Source organism: Trifolium pratense, linkage group LG5 (assembly GCF_020283565.1).
Source record: "Trifolium pratense cultivar HEN17-A07 linkage group LG5, ARS_RC_1.1, whole genome shotgun sequence".
Taxonomy (NCBI): Eukaryota; Viridiplantae; Streptophyta; class Magnoliopsida; order Fabales; family Fabaceae; genus Trifolium; species Trifolium pratense.
This window is the reverse complement of record NC_060063.1, coordinates 374,248-393,207: the sequence shown is the minus strand read 5'-3', so window position 1 is coordinate 393,207 and position 18,960 is coordinate 374,248. Positions and strand designations below refer to the sequence as shown.

Sequence of the window (18,960 nt, the reverse complement as noted above, 5' to 3'; positions counted from 1 at the left end):
GAACATTCCCGAGAAACCCCGAAACCCAAAAGAATCAATTCAACATTATCTCAAAATAGAACTTTCCAGACACATTCACCACCCAATATAAACAACAACACCATTCACCAAATTTTCATTTCATCTCATTCTCAAATTTCATTTCTCATTTCAATCTCATTTTCAACAACAATGCCAACACGAACAACAGGAGCCATAGCACAAGATTGGGAACCAGTTGTTCTCCACAAATCAAAACCCAAAGCACAAGACCTTCGTAATCCAAAAGCAGTAAACCAAGCACTTCGAACCGGCGTCGAAGTTTTAACCGTTAAAAAATTCGACGCCGGTTCGAATAAAAAAACCGCTGGTCCGGTTGTTTATGCGAGAAAATTAGATGAAGCGGCTGAACCGGCTGCGTTGGAACGAGTTGGTGGGGAAGTGAGACACACGATTCAGAAAGCGCGTTTGGATAAGAAGATGAGTCAAGCTGAGTTGGCGAAATTGATTAATGAAAGGGTTCAGGTTGTTCAGGAATATGAAAATGGTAAAGCTGTTCCTAATCAGGTTGTTTTGGGGAAAATGGAGAGAGTTCTTGGGGTTAAGCTTAGGGGTAAAATTGGAAAATGAAGTTATGGTGTGTGTGTGTGTTGTTAGATTGATGATGAATGTAATTGAGTATATAATGTTGTGATTGTGATTGTAATTTTTGTTTTCAGTGTTTTCTGTTATTGATTGTGATTGTGATTGTGATTGGAAAACATGATTAGATTTCAGTGTTTTCTGTTATTGATTTCGTTTTCATTCATGCTGAAGAATAAGCAGTTAAGCACAATTACAATTTTTTATGATTTATTTGAAAATACTGTCAAGAAAATTTCACTGAGGCTTGATGTTTAATAATCTTTATTAGAAACTATAGAGTTGAGTGAAACTTTTACAACGTTCTAGGTCGATTTGAAAGCACAATTAGGTACCTGTTTGGATAAACAACTTGATTTATAAAAGCTTATACTGTAAACCTTTATCATACAAGTGCTTATGTATAAACTATTTTTATTTCAAAAATAAATGAAAGTCAAATTGTTTTTATATAAGCTATAAGCTTTTCTCAGAATATGATTGTTTTGCAAGTTAGTCTAGGTTCATTTATCGGTTCATTTATCACGAGTCTATTACAATTAAAACCATATTCCTCTTTGAGACTTGAATTGTGTTATCTGGCAGGAACAACATTGAACTAATGAGAGGAAGCAGTGAGCTAGACGCAGCACTGGAATGATCAATACCAGTACAAGGTACAATCGATTTATCAAAGTTGCAAATGTAGTTAATCTTTCATTTTCTTAAACCATTGTGCTATACAAGTTGTATTAGAAATTCGAGTCGTTTGACAATAATGACTCTCCGTTGCTAAAAGTTAACCGAAAGACATCCAACAAAGAGATGTAACATAGATTAGAGCTTTTAAGTTATAAATTAGACAATGAAGTATAATGGTTGATAAATGCTAATAAATAAAATAAATCCTATTGCCATTATTATGTCCTTTGAATCCAATGTAAAACATCAACAAGAAGGATATAACATATTCATAAAATAGAAACACATCCTATTTATGAAAAATAATTTTTTACATTCTCGTGGAGAAAATGTAAAATACTTAGTTTTTAAGAGGACAAGCGTAAGAAACTGCTTCAATCATCTGCTCCCTAGAAAAGCCACCACTGCAAATGTTGCCAAAAGTTCTGATATACTTCAATCCATAGGTTGACAAGACACCACAATGATGTTCGTAGGTTTTTTTCTGCATAAAATGCAAGTGTTAAATAAGGATTTATACAAGTCATCATCATCATGTATAATATAAAAAGAAGCAATTGAATGAATATTTTTCTTACGAGCATTTTCAGGCAATTAGTTTCATCAACAGCATTTTTCTTGCAATTATTTTGAAGCAACATACCAAAACTCGTTTCTTTTCCAAACAAATGATTCCAAATGAGAAGTACATTATGGTCGTCTCGCTTTCTGTGAGCAATTTCAGCCTCTAAAGCTTTTTGAGCTTTTAACTTCCCCTAAAATTTCAATGAATCAATTAGAAAATGAAAGTTAAATATCATGAATTTTATAATACTCGGACATGTCCGGTTAGACTATCTCAGTTGTTAGCTATGCAGAGACATTATTATATATAGGGGCGCGGATTCGAACCCAGGACATCCCACGTTTTATTGTGTACAACTAGACACGATAAAATTGGATTTAGAGAATCCAGGTCCTAGTAAAATACCAAAGTGGAAATATAAACTAACCATACGGATCAGATAAAGTAATGTAGCTTCTGATTGGGTGACACCATGGTTCCTTTCTTCAAATTTTTGTTTGTTAACATTTGACACGATAAGAATGAGACTCATCATCATTAGTGCAGCAACACAAAAGCTATCATAAATTTTCAAAATTAACAGATCAGAAACAGGTAAAAACATTGAAAGAAACACAATAGAATGAATGATAGTAACGTAACGTACCTTAGATATGTATTCCAGTGGCTTCTAGTGTGGACACGATTATGATCATTATCCATGGTAGATTTATTGCCCTAAGTTGCAGAGAATTTGTATTAAAATGAATACAGAGTTATCAATGATATGGTTTTTGTGTTTTTGTATTGCGGGATTTGGTGAGATATAAATTTAGGGAGAAAACTCTCCTCAAATATAGGGTTATATGAAGAATACTAAAGTTCTTATTTTATTCATTATGCTTATGGCTCTATATATAGAGCTACATAAAAACAAATCATATATTTTTAAAACAAAACTAATCCTATAATAAATTCTAAACAAATCTTAAATATTTTAAATAGAAATATAAATCATAAAACCTAATATTATCATATTTTAAATATAAATCTAAATAATATTTAAATCTAAGATCTTCAGAAGATATTTAGGCATATTATTCTCAACAATCAACCAATCTTGATAATACAAAAGCAACCGTTTTTCTTGCGGTGCTGCTATTTCTGAGAGAAGAATCAGAAAATGGAAATTCCAAACCAAATAGAAAGAAAGAGTGATGAGCTTTTCATATATTCCTAATTTAGACATTTTTTTTTTCTTCTTTTTCTTTCTTGTATTAATTGCAAGAGAAATTGTCGCACACTATTAATTATCAGAATATTTTCCTTCTTACTACTCTGTCCCAAAATATAAAGGAAAATTGGTCAAAGAATATTGATGTATTTGGTTAAAAATTTGGACTAGATACATCAACTTTGGTTGACCAATTTTCCCTTATATTTTAGGATGGAGAGAGTAGTTTACTGCGCCAAATTGATTAATGAAAGGGTTCAGGTTGTTCTGGAATATGAAAATGGTAAAGCTGCTCCTAATCAGGTTGTTTTGGGGAAAATGGAGAGAGTTCTTGGGGTTAAGCTTAGGGGTAAAATTGGAAAATGATGTTTTGAGGGTTTTTTTATGCGATATTGAAATGTTATGGGGTTATGGTGTGGGTGTGTTGTTTCATGTTTGTTCTGATGATGAATGTAATTGAGTATATAATGTTGTGAGATTGCGATCTATTAGTGTTTTTTTTATGTTGGCTAATTAATTAGGGTTGGAATGTGTTTTTTATTTTTTTAATTGTCTTCTGCAATTGTGATTATAACATTGTTTGTGGTGATCAATGCAAGAGCATTGCAATTGCGGCTATCATTTTAGGCTTCAAATCTCAAAAAAAAAACTTCACCGTTAATTTAATCTGGTCCGGGGTCTCAAATAAATGGTTTATGTGAAGAGCTATCATATCATATGCAATATGCTGGGCCTTGGTCGGCCCTGATCATATGCAATATAGCATGTCAACAATGAGTGCAATTTGGGATTTGATTGACATGAAAACTTAATGCTTATTGTTCTAGATTTGTCCGGAAGCGAAGTTGGTTCCTCTTCTATTTAATTTATTCAGCCTGTCTATAAAGGACACTCAGTATCAGTCCAACGGCTTATATACCATGACATTGATGTACCATGACATTGATGTACGCCATCGACCTGTCACATTAATGATCCATCTATGTGGTGTCCCCTTCTCCACTTCAAATGGGAAGGCCAACATCCTTTTGTCGCCCGTTAGCAAGCAAGACCGAAACTAGATGTGTCGAGCTCCCTAAGGTCTTTACCACCTCCTCTCATTTAAAGGGTAAAAAGTTGTACCTACCATAAAGTGCAAACTAGACTCCACATCTAGATCAAGTTACCTTTCAAACAGCCTATTCTCGTTCGGCTAAGCCACTATGGTCTATCGATGCAATTTCTAAAAGCTAGATGCATCCAAAAGGCTAAATTTCACATTAACAATTTGTTGCTTGACATCCGATCAACTTTTTGATTGCTCCAAAAAGTTTTAAAAAATGCATCTCATAATTAGTCCTTCGATTGAAGAAGGTGGTCAATGACGGTCAATGATTTGATCAGCCATCAAGACGAGTATTGTTGAAGCCATTTAAGATTATTCTCGTTGCTACCGTAAGCAAAGTCCAACTTTTATTTGAAAGGCCAGTAGAAAATTTTATTAATGAATATACATAAGTTATGCCAACATTACGAAATATTCTGGTACGATACACCTTTCCACAGAAAAACAAACGAATTGAAATGGGACTAAGCCAACACTTCTATTGTTTTGGGATCATTTCTCTCTCGACCCCTCTCATTTTTTTTCTACCTCTTGAATTTTCGTTTTTGTCCTTGGGGGTACTGCGATTTATACGAACCGAAGGAATTTGACATGCTGATAAACTCCGGTAACCACTTACCGAAATCTGGGACATTTCGGTTCGCAGGGACCGAAACAATTATTTCGGTAAACTTCTGCCGAAAATGGCCTAATTACAGCGACCCAATGAAATTTTCGATAACAACGTACCGAAATTTAGGACATTTCGGTTCGCAAGTACCGAACAAGCTGACGTTCGGTTTCTGTGTACCGAAAATGCTAATGTTCGGTTCGCAGTTAACGAAATGGTCTAATATTTCGCTTCGGTGAATATAAACCGAAGCTTTTTGTCAAAAAAATTTCAAACAATGTCACTAAGTTGAAATGGAAATTGAAAGTGGCATTGTTCGCTAAAAATGGAAGAGAATGATACAAAACATGAATTGGAAAATAAATGTATTTGCAATTGTTAAAAGTTATGTGGTAACAATTGAAAATTAATTATATTTTAATAATATTATAAATCACATTTTAATAGACCAATATACTTAAGACACTTAGGATGGGCTACCCGACCCAATCTTATAGAATGGGTAGCCAAGTTCCCACCTATATATCTTTTATTGTTCTGTCTTTCAACCGATCAAATACATATACACTATGTTTTAAAACCTGGACCGGTGATCGACCCGGTCGAGGCACTGGGTTACTGGTTCACTGGTCTGACCAGTGGGTCACTGGTCAGACCGCACGACTATTGACCCGGCTTATATAAAAAATTTAAAATATTAACTTAAATTTCATAACAATAAAATTTAATGAAAAAAAATTCCCTTCAAACTTTTTTTAATAAAATTTCATATATTTAAAAGAAAAAGCATAAAGCGTCTCATTTTATCGTTATTTATATTTTGATTCACATATCCAACCATATAATATTATAATTTAGTCAATAAAATTATTATTATATCATAATTTTTAATTAGAACAACATTTTTTAATATATTACATTAAAATAAAACAATGAATTAAATTAAATAATAAGAAAAAAATTATTAATGTATTTATTAATATATGCCATGGTGTTTTTTTTAAGGAATGTCATGTTTATAACTAGTGTAATAGTATTAAATATATTTCAGTATAATGGATATCACATAAATGCAAGTGGTCTAGTGGTGATTGTGATGTTAAAGTATAGAAAGGACTTGTGTTTGATTCCTATTTCCAACATAATAGGATTTTTTTGATATAATTCATTTCCTCTCCAAAGCGGTCCGGTTCGCACGTGGATTTATCCAGTTCCCGGTTCAACCATCGACCCGGCTGGTTCACAGCGGTTTTTGTCGGTTTAAAAGCAGAACCGGTTCTGCATGCTAACCGAGCCGGCCACCCCACTGGTTCCCGGCCCGACCGGTCCGACCGGCCGGTCCGGGCCGGTTTTTTACCATCATTCTAAATTAGAATTAAAAATACAATGGAAAAAAGAACAATTATTAATATTAAATTGAAAACTTAAAAGTCCCAAATCGTATTGCAAAAACGCTTGTTGCAAATGTGAGAATTTTTATGGAATAGAGGGATTGAGTGGTTAATTAAGACCTGTTAGTGAAAAATGGATTACATTTAGTCATTAATATAGTACCATCAATCAAATCATTGAGCTGAAGTGGTTAATGAGCTTCACAAAAAAGGACAGATTTTGGGAGAACCTGGGTTCGATTTCTGGGTAGAACAATTTTTTGGCCAGGCTTTACTTACTTCGTGACCGATTTCTGTACTACTGGGGTCCCTTTTCCCTAGGAACTAAATGGTTATAAACAAAAAAAAAAAATAGTAAAATCATGCATTAAAATGATTTTCAATTATATATATAAACTCTCAATCCGACGTTGAATTTTGTAAAATTTGTATTCAATATAATAATATTTGAAACTTGTACAGGATGGAAGACCGGGTAAAATTTGCATGGTCATTTTGAACTCACCCAATCTGGTCATTGTTTTAAGGAAAATGTTATGTAAATACATTTATTTGACAAAAATACAATAAATATACTTTTTTTATTTTTTAATATTTCGTACATACCTCATTTTACGTACTTGTAAGTGAAAAGAGAATTGTATTGATTTTATGTCTCAAGTGAATAACACTTTAACTCGGTGACTCTCTTTCTAAGTAGAAACTTAATACAGAAGCCTCTTCAAGTCACTTTATTTCATTCAGAAAAAAAAAGAAAAAGAAAAAACTTTTCACTTCCAAAAATGGATGATGACAACAAAACCATCATAGAATCTAGACAAGAACTGATGGTTTCACCAACATCCGGTCAAAACCAAACTTTAAGAACTGTCTATTTCCTCACTCCTCCTTGCATTAAAGATTCTCATTTTCTTCCAACCCATTTCACCATTCCCTCTCAAACCACCACAAATTTACCCTTAGAAGTTAGGTACAATGGATGGAGAAATTCACATGAAGAATGGATCAAATGGGTCAAAAAATTACAACCAAAGTTTGAATCTTTATGGTTAAAAACAGGAATATATCATGCAATCAAAGCTTCAGAATATGAAATCAAAAGGGATGATGAGTTGATTCTTGAACTTGCTAATAGATGGTGTTCAAAGACCAACACATTTGTTTTCCCTTGGGGTGAAACAACATTAACATTGGAAGACACAAAGGTTTGTTTTGGTTTTTTTGTTTTAGGATGTTCTGTTTCTACCCCTATTATGAACAGTGAACAAAAAGAAGCAGAAGAAGAGTTATTTGAAGTTAGAAGAATGTTTAACAGTTCTAGAGCTAAAAAAGTGAATCAATTTGCATGGATGAAACATTTTATGAATAGTGAAAGCAAAGTGGAACATGAAGCTTTTTTGGTTTATTGGTTGTCAAGGTTTGTGTTTCCTGCTGATTCTTATGATACTATTTTGAAAAGTGTTTTTCCAATTGCAATAAATTTAACTTATGGAACTAGAATAGCTCTTGCACCTGCAGTTTTAGCTAGTGTTTATAGAGATTTAAGTTTGCTTAATAGCATTATTAAAAATAATGCTACAATAACTATGAAGAGTTTAAGAGTAACTATTTGGGCACCTTTTCAATTGGTTCAAGTTTGGGCCTTAATGAGGTTTCTAGGATTAAGGCATGGTTTACCAAATGTGGCTAGATGGGGTGGAGAAAAAATGATGAAAAATAAAAATTTGAAAAAGGACTTGGATTGTGCAAGGTTTAGAGATGAATTTTTGTGGAAACCTTATGAGAATTTTTGTGGAAAGTACTTCTCTTTACATCCCATACCAACCAACTCATCACATACCATCAAACACCGAGAAAACGACGATAACTCTTCATATAAACAAGGATTATCACATTTCCACATATCTTTACACGGTGAATTCTCATAAGGTTTCCACAAAAATTCATCTCTAAACCCTGCACAATCCAAGTCCTTTTTCAAATTTTTATTTTTCATCATTTTTTCTCCACCCCATCTAGCCACATTTGGTAAACCATGCCTTAATCCTAGAAACCTCTCTAAAGCCCAAACTTGAACCAATTGAAAAGATGCCCAAATAGTTACTCTTAAACTCTTCATAGTTATTGTAGCATTATTTTTAATAATGCTATTAAGCAAACTTAAATCTCTATAAACACTAGCTAAAATTGCAGGTGCACGAGCTATTTTAGTTCCATAAGCTAAATTTATTGCAATGAAAAAACATTTTTCAAAATAGTATCATAAGAATCAGCACGAAACACAAACCTTGACAACCAATAAACCAAAAAAGCTTCATGTTCCACTTTGCTTTCACTATTCATAAAATGCTTCATCCATGCAAATTGATTCACTTTTTTAGCTCTAGAACTGTTAAACATTCTTCTAGCTTCAAATAACTCTTCTTCTGCTTCTTTTTGTTCACTGTTCATAATAGAGGTAGAAACAGAACAACCTAAAACAGAAAAACCAAAACAAACCTTTGTGTTTTCCAATGTTAATGTTGTTTCACCCCAAGGGAAAACAAATGTGTTGGTCTTTGAACACCATCTATTAGCAAGTTCAAGAATCAACTCATCATCCCTTTTGATTTCATATTCAGAAGCTTTGATTGCATGGTATATTCCTGTTTTTAACCATAAAGATTCAAACTTTGGTTGTAATTTTTTGACCCATTTGATCCATTCTTCATGTGGATTTCTCCATCCATTGTACCTAACTTCTAAGGGTAAATTTGTGGTGGTTTGAGAGGGAATGGTGAAATGGGTTGGAAGAAAATGAGAATCTTTAATGCAAGGAGGAGTGAGGAAATAAGCAGTTCTTAGAGTTTGGTTTTGACCGGATGTTGGTGAAACCATCAGTTCTTGTCTAGATTCTATGATGATTTTGTTGTCATCATCCATTTTTGGAAGTGAAAAGTTTTTTCTTTTTCTTTTTTTTTCTGAATGAAATAAAGTGACTTGAAGAGGCTTCTGCATTAGGTTTCTACTTAGAAAGAGAGTCACCGAGTTAAAGTGTTATTCACTTGAGACATAAAATTAACACAATTCTCTTTCCACTTAAAAGTACGTAAAATGAGGTATGTAAGAAATATTAAAAAATAAAAAAAGTATATTTATTGTATTTTTGTCAAATAAATGTATTTACATAACATTTTCCTTAAAACAATGACCAGATTGGGTGAGTTCAAAATGACCATGCAAATTTTACCCGGTCTTCCATCCTGTACAAGTTTCAAATATTATTATATTGAATACAAATTTTACAAAATTCAACGTCGGATTGAGAGTTTATATATATAATTGAAAATCATTTTAATGCATGATTTTACTATTTTTTTTTTTTTTTATAACCATTTAGTTCCTAGGGAAAAGGGACCCCCGTAGTACAGAGATCGGTCGCGAGGTAAGTAAAGTCTGGCAAAAAAATTGTTCTACCCAGAAATCGAACCCAAGTTCTCCCAAAATCTGTCCTTTTTTGTGAAGCTCATTAACCACTTCAGCTCAATGATTTGATTGCTGGTACTATATTAATGACTAAATGTAATCCATTTTTCACTAACAGGTCTTAATTAACCACTCAATCCCTCTATTCCATAAAAATTCTCACATTTGCAACGAGCGTTTTTGCAATACGATTTGGGACTTTTAAGTTTTCAATTTAATATTAATAATTGTTCTTTTTTCCATTGTATTTTTAATTCTAATTTAGAATGATGGTAAAAAACCGGCCCGGACCGGCCGGTCGGACCGGTCGGGCCAGGAACCGGTGGGGTGGCCGGCTCGGTTAGCATGCAGAACCGGTTCTGCTTTTAAACCGACAAAAACCGCTGTGAACCGGCCGGGTCGATGGTTGAACCAGGAACCGGATAAACCCGCGCGCGAACCAGACCGCTTTGGAGAGGAAATGAATTATTTCAAAAAAATCCTATTATGTTGGATATAGGAATCGAACACAAGTCCTTTCTATACTTTAACATCACAATCACCACTAGGCCACTTGCATTTATGTGATATCCATTATTACTGAAATATATTTAATACTATTACACTAGTTATAAACAACCATGACATTCCTTAAAAAAAACATCATGGCATATATTAATAAATACATTAATAATTTTTTTCTTATTATTTAATTTAATTCATTATTTTATTTTAATGTAATATATTAAATAATGTTGTTCTAATTAAAAATTATGATATAATAATAATTTTATTGACTAAATTATAATATTATATGGTTGGACATGTGAATCAAAATATAAATAACGATAAAATGAAACGCTTTTATGCTTTTTCTTTTAAATATATGAAATTTTATTAAAAAAAGTTTGAAGGGAATTTTTTTCATTAAATTTTATTGTTATGAAATTTAAGTTAATATTTTAAATTTTTTATATAAGCCGGGTCAATAGTCGTGCGGTCTGACCAGTGACCCACTGGTCAGACCAGTGACTCAGTGCCTCGACCGGGTCGATCACCGGTCCGGGTTTTAAAACATAGTGTATATGTATTTGATCGGTTGAAAGACGGAACAATAAAAGGTAGGTGGGAACTTGGCTAACCATTCTATAAGATTGGGTCAGGTAGCCCATCCTAAGTGTCTTAAGTATATTGGTCTATTAAAATGTGATTTATAATATTATTAAAATATAATTAATTTTCAATTGTTACCACATAACTTTTAACAATTGCAAATACATTCATTTTCCAATTCATGTTTTGTATCATTCTCTTCCATTTTGTATCATTCTCTTCCATTTTTAGCAAACAAGGTTATAAAGCTTTTTTGCCATTAAGTCCAACTCAATGTCAATTTCTTACTAGTAAAAATTAATTTCAGACCTCTTAGAATAACAATGTCTCGTCATCCACCTCTCTTTATTATTATTTGGCATCCATGACTTCTTTGTGTGAAATGTTTATTATAATCATTATGATTTTATTTTATTTTTGCATAAATGCTTATGGACACGGTTGATACAAAAAATGTTCAAGAGAAAACAACTAAGTTTAGTCTAGTGGTGAGTGAGTTTGAATAGTATGCATAAAGTCTGGGTTCGATCCCTTGCTCAATTATAATTGTTGAGGCCAAAACCGTTTTGATGTACGTTTAACAAAACTTATGAAATAAATGTTAAGTTTTATTAACAGTGATGTATTGATATTTGCACAAAATTAGACAAGCTAGAAGCCACTCACATTAATAAGTGCATTTTATGTACTCAAACAATGAAAAAATTGGTGTAGAATTAGATAATCACAACAATAGCATTACAAGCTTCATGAAAAATTTTAAATGATGTTGTTGGAATCATAAGAGGTTTCATTGGAAGGTTCAAACAATAAAGTGAGTTTTATAGTTAATAGTCTTTCCATCACAATGAGTATTGAAGATCGAAGGAAAAAATATGAGGATCATAGTTGAAGAATTATGATGAAAAAACTTGCATCACAAGCTACACAAGAACGTATTTGACGTTATTATGTTAAAACTCACATTAAATTTTGTTACATGCTTTGAAGATTTACTACTACAATTAACATCAATGAAGATATTCGTAATCTACTTAAAGTTTTATCTTACCAAAGCTTTCCAAGATGAGGACGCTCACACATTGTTTCAAGCTCTCTCATAAGGATTTGATCAAGAAACATTGGAAAATGGTCCATAGATCATTGAAAATTATGGATCATGACTTAGTAGTTGAATCTTTTTTCTTTTTTTTTTTGTCTGGGTAATAGTATTATTTACCGACTATAGGTTTGATGAGAACAAATGAAACATTGATTAGTTAATCATGGACAATATATATAGTCCTTCAATTGACAAAGGTGGTCAATGACTTGATCAACCATCATAAAATAGAGACGAGTATTGTCGAAGTCATTTCATTTAAGATAATTCATGTTGCCACCTTCAAGTTCAACTCAATATCAATCTCTACGAAGCTTCTACCAAAAGTTAATTTTAGACCCTAAAATGATGAGAAATAAATTGAATAACAATCTTAAAATAAAATTCTAATTTCAATAAAAACATATTATTTAATATAGAGTAGATACATCAAATTAATATAAGTAGATGAACCAAATCAAGGATGATGACAAAATAATTGGCTGAGAGGGGTGATTTATGATCAATTTTGATCCAAAATCACCTCTCTTATTCTATTCTAATTACTTTTTCATTTAAATAAGTGATTTTCATTTAAATAATTGGCAGAGAGTAGTTGTTTTTCTTTTCTTTCGGTTTTAGGGTTTATAAAACAAAAAAATTTCAAAATTTAAGGCTCAAAAGGGGGGACACAAAAGATCACTATCTCATAAGGTAGGTTAAATTTGACCAAGTAGTTAAACTCAAAAAGAAACATGACCTTGATCATATCCACAACATCAAACACATCAGTGATAGCAAAATTAAGCTAAAATCAAATGAGCATACACACTTGCTGGCACTCAAATATTTATGTAAACAATGGAAAGTTCATACATTTTCACCCGGCTAAATTGGATAACACAAGATCCCTATGGTAATAAACTAATAATAGCTACTGGTGGTGCACCTTCAACCTATGGTAGTTATGGAGCAAACCAGTCCAATGTGTGGACTCAACCTGGGTATATAGCAACATATCCTGTGCACATGAATCCATCTAAACCTATGAGTCCCTCCTTGCCTTCTCAATACTCTGGATCAAGATTGGTGTATGTGCTGTATAGTAAAAGTTCACTAGTCACCATCTACAACTTCTAATATTTCTACACTAAACCTTTTGAATTGATTTTTTGTGACCAATGGGGACCTTCCCCAGTCAAATCGACCCGTGGCTACACCAATTTCCTGACATGTGTGAATGCCTATAACAAACGGGAGCTTTTAGGGTGAAGTCACAAAACTCATTTCTTTGGTGAAGTTGGGTCAACTGCCCAATAGAATCCTAGCTGATTCCACATCATAATTAGAGTGTAATGAAGGTCTATGATGAGTCATTTTAATGAAAGTTTTACTTTTTGTACATCAGTCTTTCTTTTAGTTAAAATTATTGTAATAATTAAAACTTATTTTATTTAGATTTAAATTATATAACTAATATCTAACTCTTAATTTGTTTTTTTAAAGTCCAAATTCCCTCATTATCTCTGTTCTTCATGTGTTCATCATTCACTACTCAAATCCTCCATTTTAGTTGAACAACAACCTTAACATTAAATTTTCTGGAAATTTCTTCTTAAAAAAAAATAATCTGGAAATTACTATCTCTGTTCTACATCTACGCTTTTTCCCCAAACACGACTTTGATGCTCAAAAGCGATTTAAACCCATTCCTATGATGTTGGATAATTCCAAAACAAGTGTAACCAAAAAAAGATTTTTCATCCAAAATCGATTCTAGAGATTCAAAATCTAATTGAAGTTATAATTTGGAGCTTCTGCGTTTACTGCAATCGAGCAATCGAGGCTGGTGCCGTGGGTCTGAAACCGGGTCGGAGCGACCCGGGTGAAGGTTGAAGATGATTAATTTAATATGTTAACGGTAATTATATAAATATTACATGACCCAAATATAACCACAACTAGTTCATATGGTGTAGCGGTTGATGCTTTAATGTTCTACCAGCATGTTGTTGGTTCGATTCCTGTTGCCAACGTTTTGTGAATTTTTTTTTTTTTAACAGCGTTGATAAAATAATAAAGCGAAAAAATAATTTGGCAAATGTGGCACAAAAAAGCCGTGAAGCCCCAGTATTTCAAAAATGGCGAAGTATCGTGTCTGATACGTACTCGTCTGATACTCTCTGATACACGTATCGGAAATTAATATTATTTTTTTAAAAAAAAATATAACTGATACGTGTCGGATACTTCTCTGATACACGTATCGGAAAAGTATCGGACAATTAATGTTCTATGATGAAAATGTAAGAAAGGAGACTGATACAATTTATGTTTTCTCTTAAGTATTGAATGTTAGAGTATGATGTTACCAACTATATCTTTGGGTATTATGTTTCTTTTTTATAAGTAAATTATTAGTATATTATATTGTTATGTTAGTTATTTTCCATGTCAAGACTTGAACCCTGGATCTCCAACTCCTCAACTCTTAGTTCAACTAATTAACCAGTTAAGTTACCCATCTCACTCCCCTTTTTGGATAGTACTTAACTTAAGATATGTAATTGTTACTTGTTTGCTCAATTTGAGTAATTTGAATGTTAATTTTTTATCATTATTGATTTTAATTATGTTTGTATATTGTGCATTTATATATATTTAATTTTAAATTTAATTTTTAAGTAACGTATCGCGGCCGTATCGTATCGAGAATTTTGAAAATTTTCCCGTATCCCCGTATCGGTGTAATATCGTATCGGTATCGTATCACGTATAATATTATTATGTATCAACAACAATTACCAGACCAGTTTGGGTGTAAATAATTTCTGATAAGCTGATACATTTTTCTGTTTAGTTGTGTTGTAATAATGTCTTCTTTTTCTTTTTTTTTTAAAGTTAAATTAGTACATTTAAATTGGCATTTTAATCATGTCTATATGAATTTAAATTTAAAAATAATTGATTATGAAGTAGTTGTAGCATCTTTAATTAAATAAAATTATAGTAGTTCTCTCTCTAAAAATAAGACTCATTTAAAAAAATTGCAAAGATTAAAAAAGTAGATTGTAATATTAAATATTTTGACATTTAATATTATTTTTATAATTTTATCCTTCAAATATTTTTAGAGTTTTTATTACATATTATAGAAAAAGACGAACTATAATTAGGGGTTTATTTGGGGAAAAAAAAATTAATGGTCTTAAAATTTTTTAAAATGTCTTATAAAAAATGACGAAGAAAAATCTTAAGAAAAACATATATTTAAGGACACACGTGGTTTCTTTTTTTTTTTTTAAAAGGGACACATGTAGTATGTTAAAAGTTTAAAATCATGCTTGTGATATTATTAGTAATTTATTATATTCAACATAATGATTTTACTCCGGTTCAACTAAAACACTATTAACTCTAGAGTTTGATTGAATATTATACTCTGGTTCAATCGAATCACTATTAACCCTAATTTTTAACTGGTGTTTAAACTTCGACTGAAGTTAATGAATTACAAATTATATAAATAAAGTAAAATTTAAAAATAAAGTAAGATCATATTCTGGTTTAATTGAAACACTATTAACCCAGGTATTTGACTGAGTGTTATAATTTGGCTGAAGTTAATGACTTAAAAATTATATAAATAAAGTACAATTTTACTAAATAAAATATAAAATGAATTAAGATTATACTCTGACTCAATTGAAGTACTATTAAACCTTACTCATCGACTGAGAATTACACTCTGATTCAACTGAAGCATTATTAATTTTTTTAGTTTTTTTTTTTGAATCAGAAGCACTATTAATTTTAGTCTTTGACAGAGGTTTATATTCCGCTTGAAGTCAATGACTTAAAAACTATATAAATTTAAATTATATAAATCGTGTTGACATTTAATTCACAATAATTAAGATGCATAAACATTACGCAATTCATTTAAATCTATATAATTACATATTTGTTAAGTGAAGTGTGTAACACCTCTGGGTCTTGGGTTTGATACCCTGTTGTTCCAAAACCATTTTTTTCGGTGTTATTTCAAGGCTAACTCAAAAAATAACAATTAATTACTCAGAAACATCACAAAATAGATTTACAATACATTTATGATTTTAATTTTGATTCAAATTGTCTAAAATAAGAAACTTAAAATTAAAATTCTCAAAAACTTGAAAACAGTCTAGCAAGACAGTTATCCAAACATCAACAAATTTTGTTGTATTTGATTCGTTCTTATTTTCCAACTTCACCAAAGAAGTCATTTTGGTGACTTCCGGCTAGAATTTTCCATAACAAATACACTTGGATATATCCATTAAAATATTTTTTGGTTTTTTTAACCAGTACCTCGAGGCACTAGTTAGCATGACCCTAAACTCGTTTCTTTCATTTTCTTAATCGACCTGTGCTATAAAAATTGTATTAGATATTTGAGTCGATGGATATCAATAACTCTATGTACAGAAAGACATCCAACAAAGAGATGTAACATAGATTAGAGCTTTTAAGTTATAAATTAGACAATGAAGTATAATGGTTGATAAATGCTAATAAATAAAATAAATCCTTTTGTCATTATTATGTCCTTTGAATCCAAAGTAAAACATCAACAAGAAGGATATAACATATTTATGAATAATTATTATAATTATTTTTTACATTCTTGTGGAGAAAATATAAAATACTTAGTTTTTTAGAGGACAAGTGTGAGATATTGCCTCAAACATATGCTCCATTGAGAAGCCAGCACCGCATATGTTGGCAAAAGTTCTGCCATACTTGGATCCATAGATTGACAAGACACCACAATGATGATTGTAGTTCTTTCTCTGCATAAAATAAATAAAATGCACTTTTAAATTAGGATTTACAACACCAAAAAAAAAAAAGAAGCAAGTGAATGAATATTTTTCTTACGAGCATAAAGTAGCAATTATATTCATCAATAGTACGTGGCCTAACAGGAGGAGCCAACATATCAAAAGTCGTGTCTTTTCCAAACAAACGATTCCAAATGAGAAGTATATTATGGTCCTCTCGCTTTCTTTTAGCAATTTCAGCATCTAAAGCTTTTTGAGCTTTGACCTGATCTTCTGTTCCATATGGTGCTCTTTTCAACTAAAAAGATTCATAAAAAATTGATTTAATTAACATTATAATAACCTGATTCAACTAAAATATATATATATATATATGGGGGCTGCTAACTTAGACCCAGTTGGGTCTAAGTTAACAAGGTGCACCTTTTGAGTTGGACAAAAATACCCATTTTTTTAATTTTTGAAAGAATAGAGCAACAGGGGTATTTCTGTAATTTTCTGCAATTTTACACGCGCCCCCCACTTCTTTTTCCCCCCCAGGACACATGTCACGCGATTGTTGGAGAAAAATCACGCGCGTGCATCACACGCGCCGACAGGCGCGCGTGGCTGAAGCCTGACGCGGAGAGAGAAAGCCTTTTTGAAAAGGCAAGGCCACGTGTCACTCTATCATTGCCTGCGTTTATTTTTTTTCATTTTATACTTTAAACTCGATTATTTCGTAGTAAATTAATTTTTTATTTTTTATTTTTTATACCAAAATTCATAATTTTTTTTTCTCTACAAATAGAGACTTGGTTCGTTTGATTTGGACACCGAAAAAAAAACGCAATTTTTCACTACTTTAAACTCGATTATTTCGTCGTAAATTAATTTTTTATTTTTTATTTTTTATACCAAAATTCATAATTTTTTTTTCTCTACAAATAGAGACTTGGTTCGTTTGATTTGGACACAGAAAAAAAAACCCAATTTTTCACTACCTTAATCTCATCAAATAACTAATAATCAACTTACTGAAACCATTTTACCAGGAAAATGGTTTCAGATTACAACTCTCTGAAACCATTCTACCAGATAAATGGTTTCAGAAGCAAACACAATTAATAAATTACTCACTGAAACCATTCTACCAGTAAAATGGTTTCAGAATACAACTATGTGCAACCATTCTACAAGCTAAATGGTTTCAGAAGCAAATAACTAATAATCAACTTATTGAAACCATTTTACCAGGAAAATGGTTTCAGATTACAACTCTCTGAAACCATTGTACCAGATAAATGGTTTCAGAAGCAAACACAATTAATAAATTACTCACTGAAACCATTCTACCAGTAAAATGGTTTCAGAATACAACTATGTGCAACCATTCTACAAGCTAAATGGTTTCAGAAGCAAATAACTAATAATCAACTTACTGAAACCATTCTACCAGCAAAATGGTTTCAGATTACAACTCTCTGAAACCATTCTACCAGATAAATGGTTTCAGAAGCAAACACAATTAATAAATTACTCACTGAAACCATTCTACCAGTAAAATGGTTTCAGAATACAACTATGTGCAACCATTCTACAAGCTAAATGGTTTCAGAAGCAAATAACTAGTAATCAACTTACTGAAACCATTCTACCAGCAAAATGGTTTCAGATTACAACTCTCTGAAACCATTCTACCATATAAATGGTTTCAGAAGGATTTCGGTGTCCAAATCAAACGAACCAAGTATCTATTTGTAGGAAAAAAAAAATTATGAATTTTGGTATAAAAAATAAAAAATAAAAAATTAATTTACGACGAAATAATCGAGTTTAAAGTAGTGAAAAATTGCGTTTTTTTTTTCGGTGTCCAAATCAAACAAACCAAGTCTCTATTTGTAGAGAAAAAAAAATTATGAATTTTGGTATAAAAATTAAAAAATAAAAAATTAATTTACGACGAAATAATCGAGTTTAAAGCATAAAATGGAAAAAATCACGCAGACCCAGTCATATGCTGACACGTGGCTGCCTTTTTCAAAAGTAAAATTTTCTCTCTCCAGCTTATAATCTAGTGTGGCGCAGACAGGATGGTAGGATGATCTGGGCTGTCTGATCAATCAGACAGCCTTAATGAGATCACATCTTGGCTGTCTGATGGAAATCAACGGTCTGTAACCATGGTCCTTCCGTACGCGCGCGACACTGGATCCTCGTCTATTAATTTTTAAGAAAGTGGGGGCGCGTGTCATTATTTTTTTTTTATGTAAAATTACAGAAATGCCCCTGTTGCTCTATTCTTTCAAAAATTAAAAGAATGGTATTTTG

At 31.7% G+C, this 18,960-nt stretch overlaps 2 protein-coding genes and 1 pseudogene across 2 annotated transcripts; 2 read left to right on the top strand and 1 right to left on the bottom strand.

Annotated features, from left to right (window-relative positions):
• The first annotated feature begins 105 nt into the window (after positions 1 to 105).
• On the top strand, positions 106 to 3,673 carry LOC123885369 (multiprotein-bridging factor 1c). The gene is made up of 2 exons (XM_045934644.1): positions 106 to 538; positions 3,376 to 3,673. The coding sequence occupies exons 1-2, from the start codon at positions 172 to 174 to the stop codon at positions 3,444 to 3,446; spliced, it is 438 nt and encodes a 145-aa protein (XP_045790600.1). The 5' UTR covers positions 106 to 171; the 3' UTR covers positions 3,447 to 3,673.
• A 3,295-nt stretch (positions 3,674 to 6,968) lies between these two features.
• Positions 6,969 to 7,876, top strand: LOC123884295. Its single transcript, XM_045933369.1, has 2 exons — positions 6,969 to 7,731; positions 7,779 to 7,876. The coding sequence occupies exons 1-2, from the start codon at positions 6,969 to 6,971 to the stop codon at positions 7,874 to 7,876; spliced, it is 861 nt and encodes a 286-aa protein (XP_045789325.1).
• A 45-nt stretch (positions 7,877 to 7,921) lies between these two features.
• LOC123884293 lies at positions 7,922 to 9,628 on the bottom strand (annotated as a pseudogene).
• Between the last annotated feature and the right edge of the window lie 9,332 nt (positions 9,629 to 18,960).

Bases quoted from the DNA above. Each gene is read 5' to 3' on its own strand.
- LOC123884295 (XM_045933369.1), top strand. From the start codon at position 6,969: ATGGATGATGACAACAAAACCATCATAGAATCTAGACAAGAACTGATG. The intron at 7,732-7,778 runs GTTTGCTTAATA...ATAACTATGAAG, and splicing joins TAGTGTTTATAGAGATTTAA to AGTTTAAGAGTAACTATTTG.
- LOC123885369 (XM_045934644.1), top strand. From the start codon at position 172: ATGCCAACACGAACAACAGGAGCCATAGCACAAGATTGGGAACCAGTT. The intron at 539-3,375 runs CTAATCAGGTTG...GTAAAGCTGCTC, and splicing joins TGAAAATGGTAAAGCTGTTC to CTAATCAGGTTGTTTTGGGG.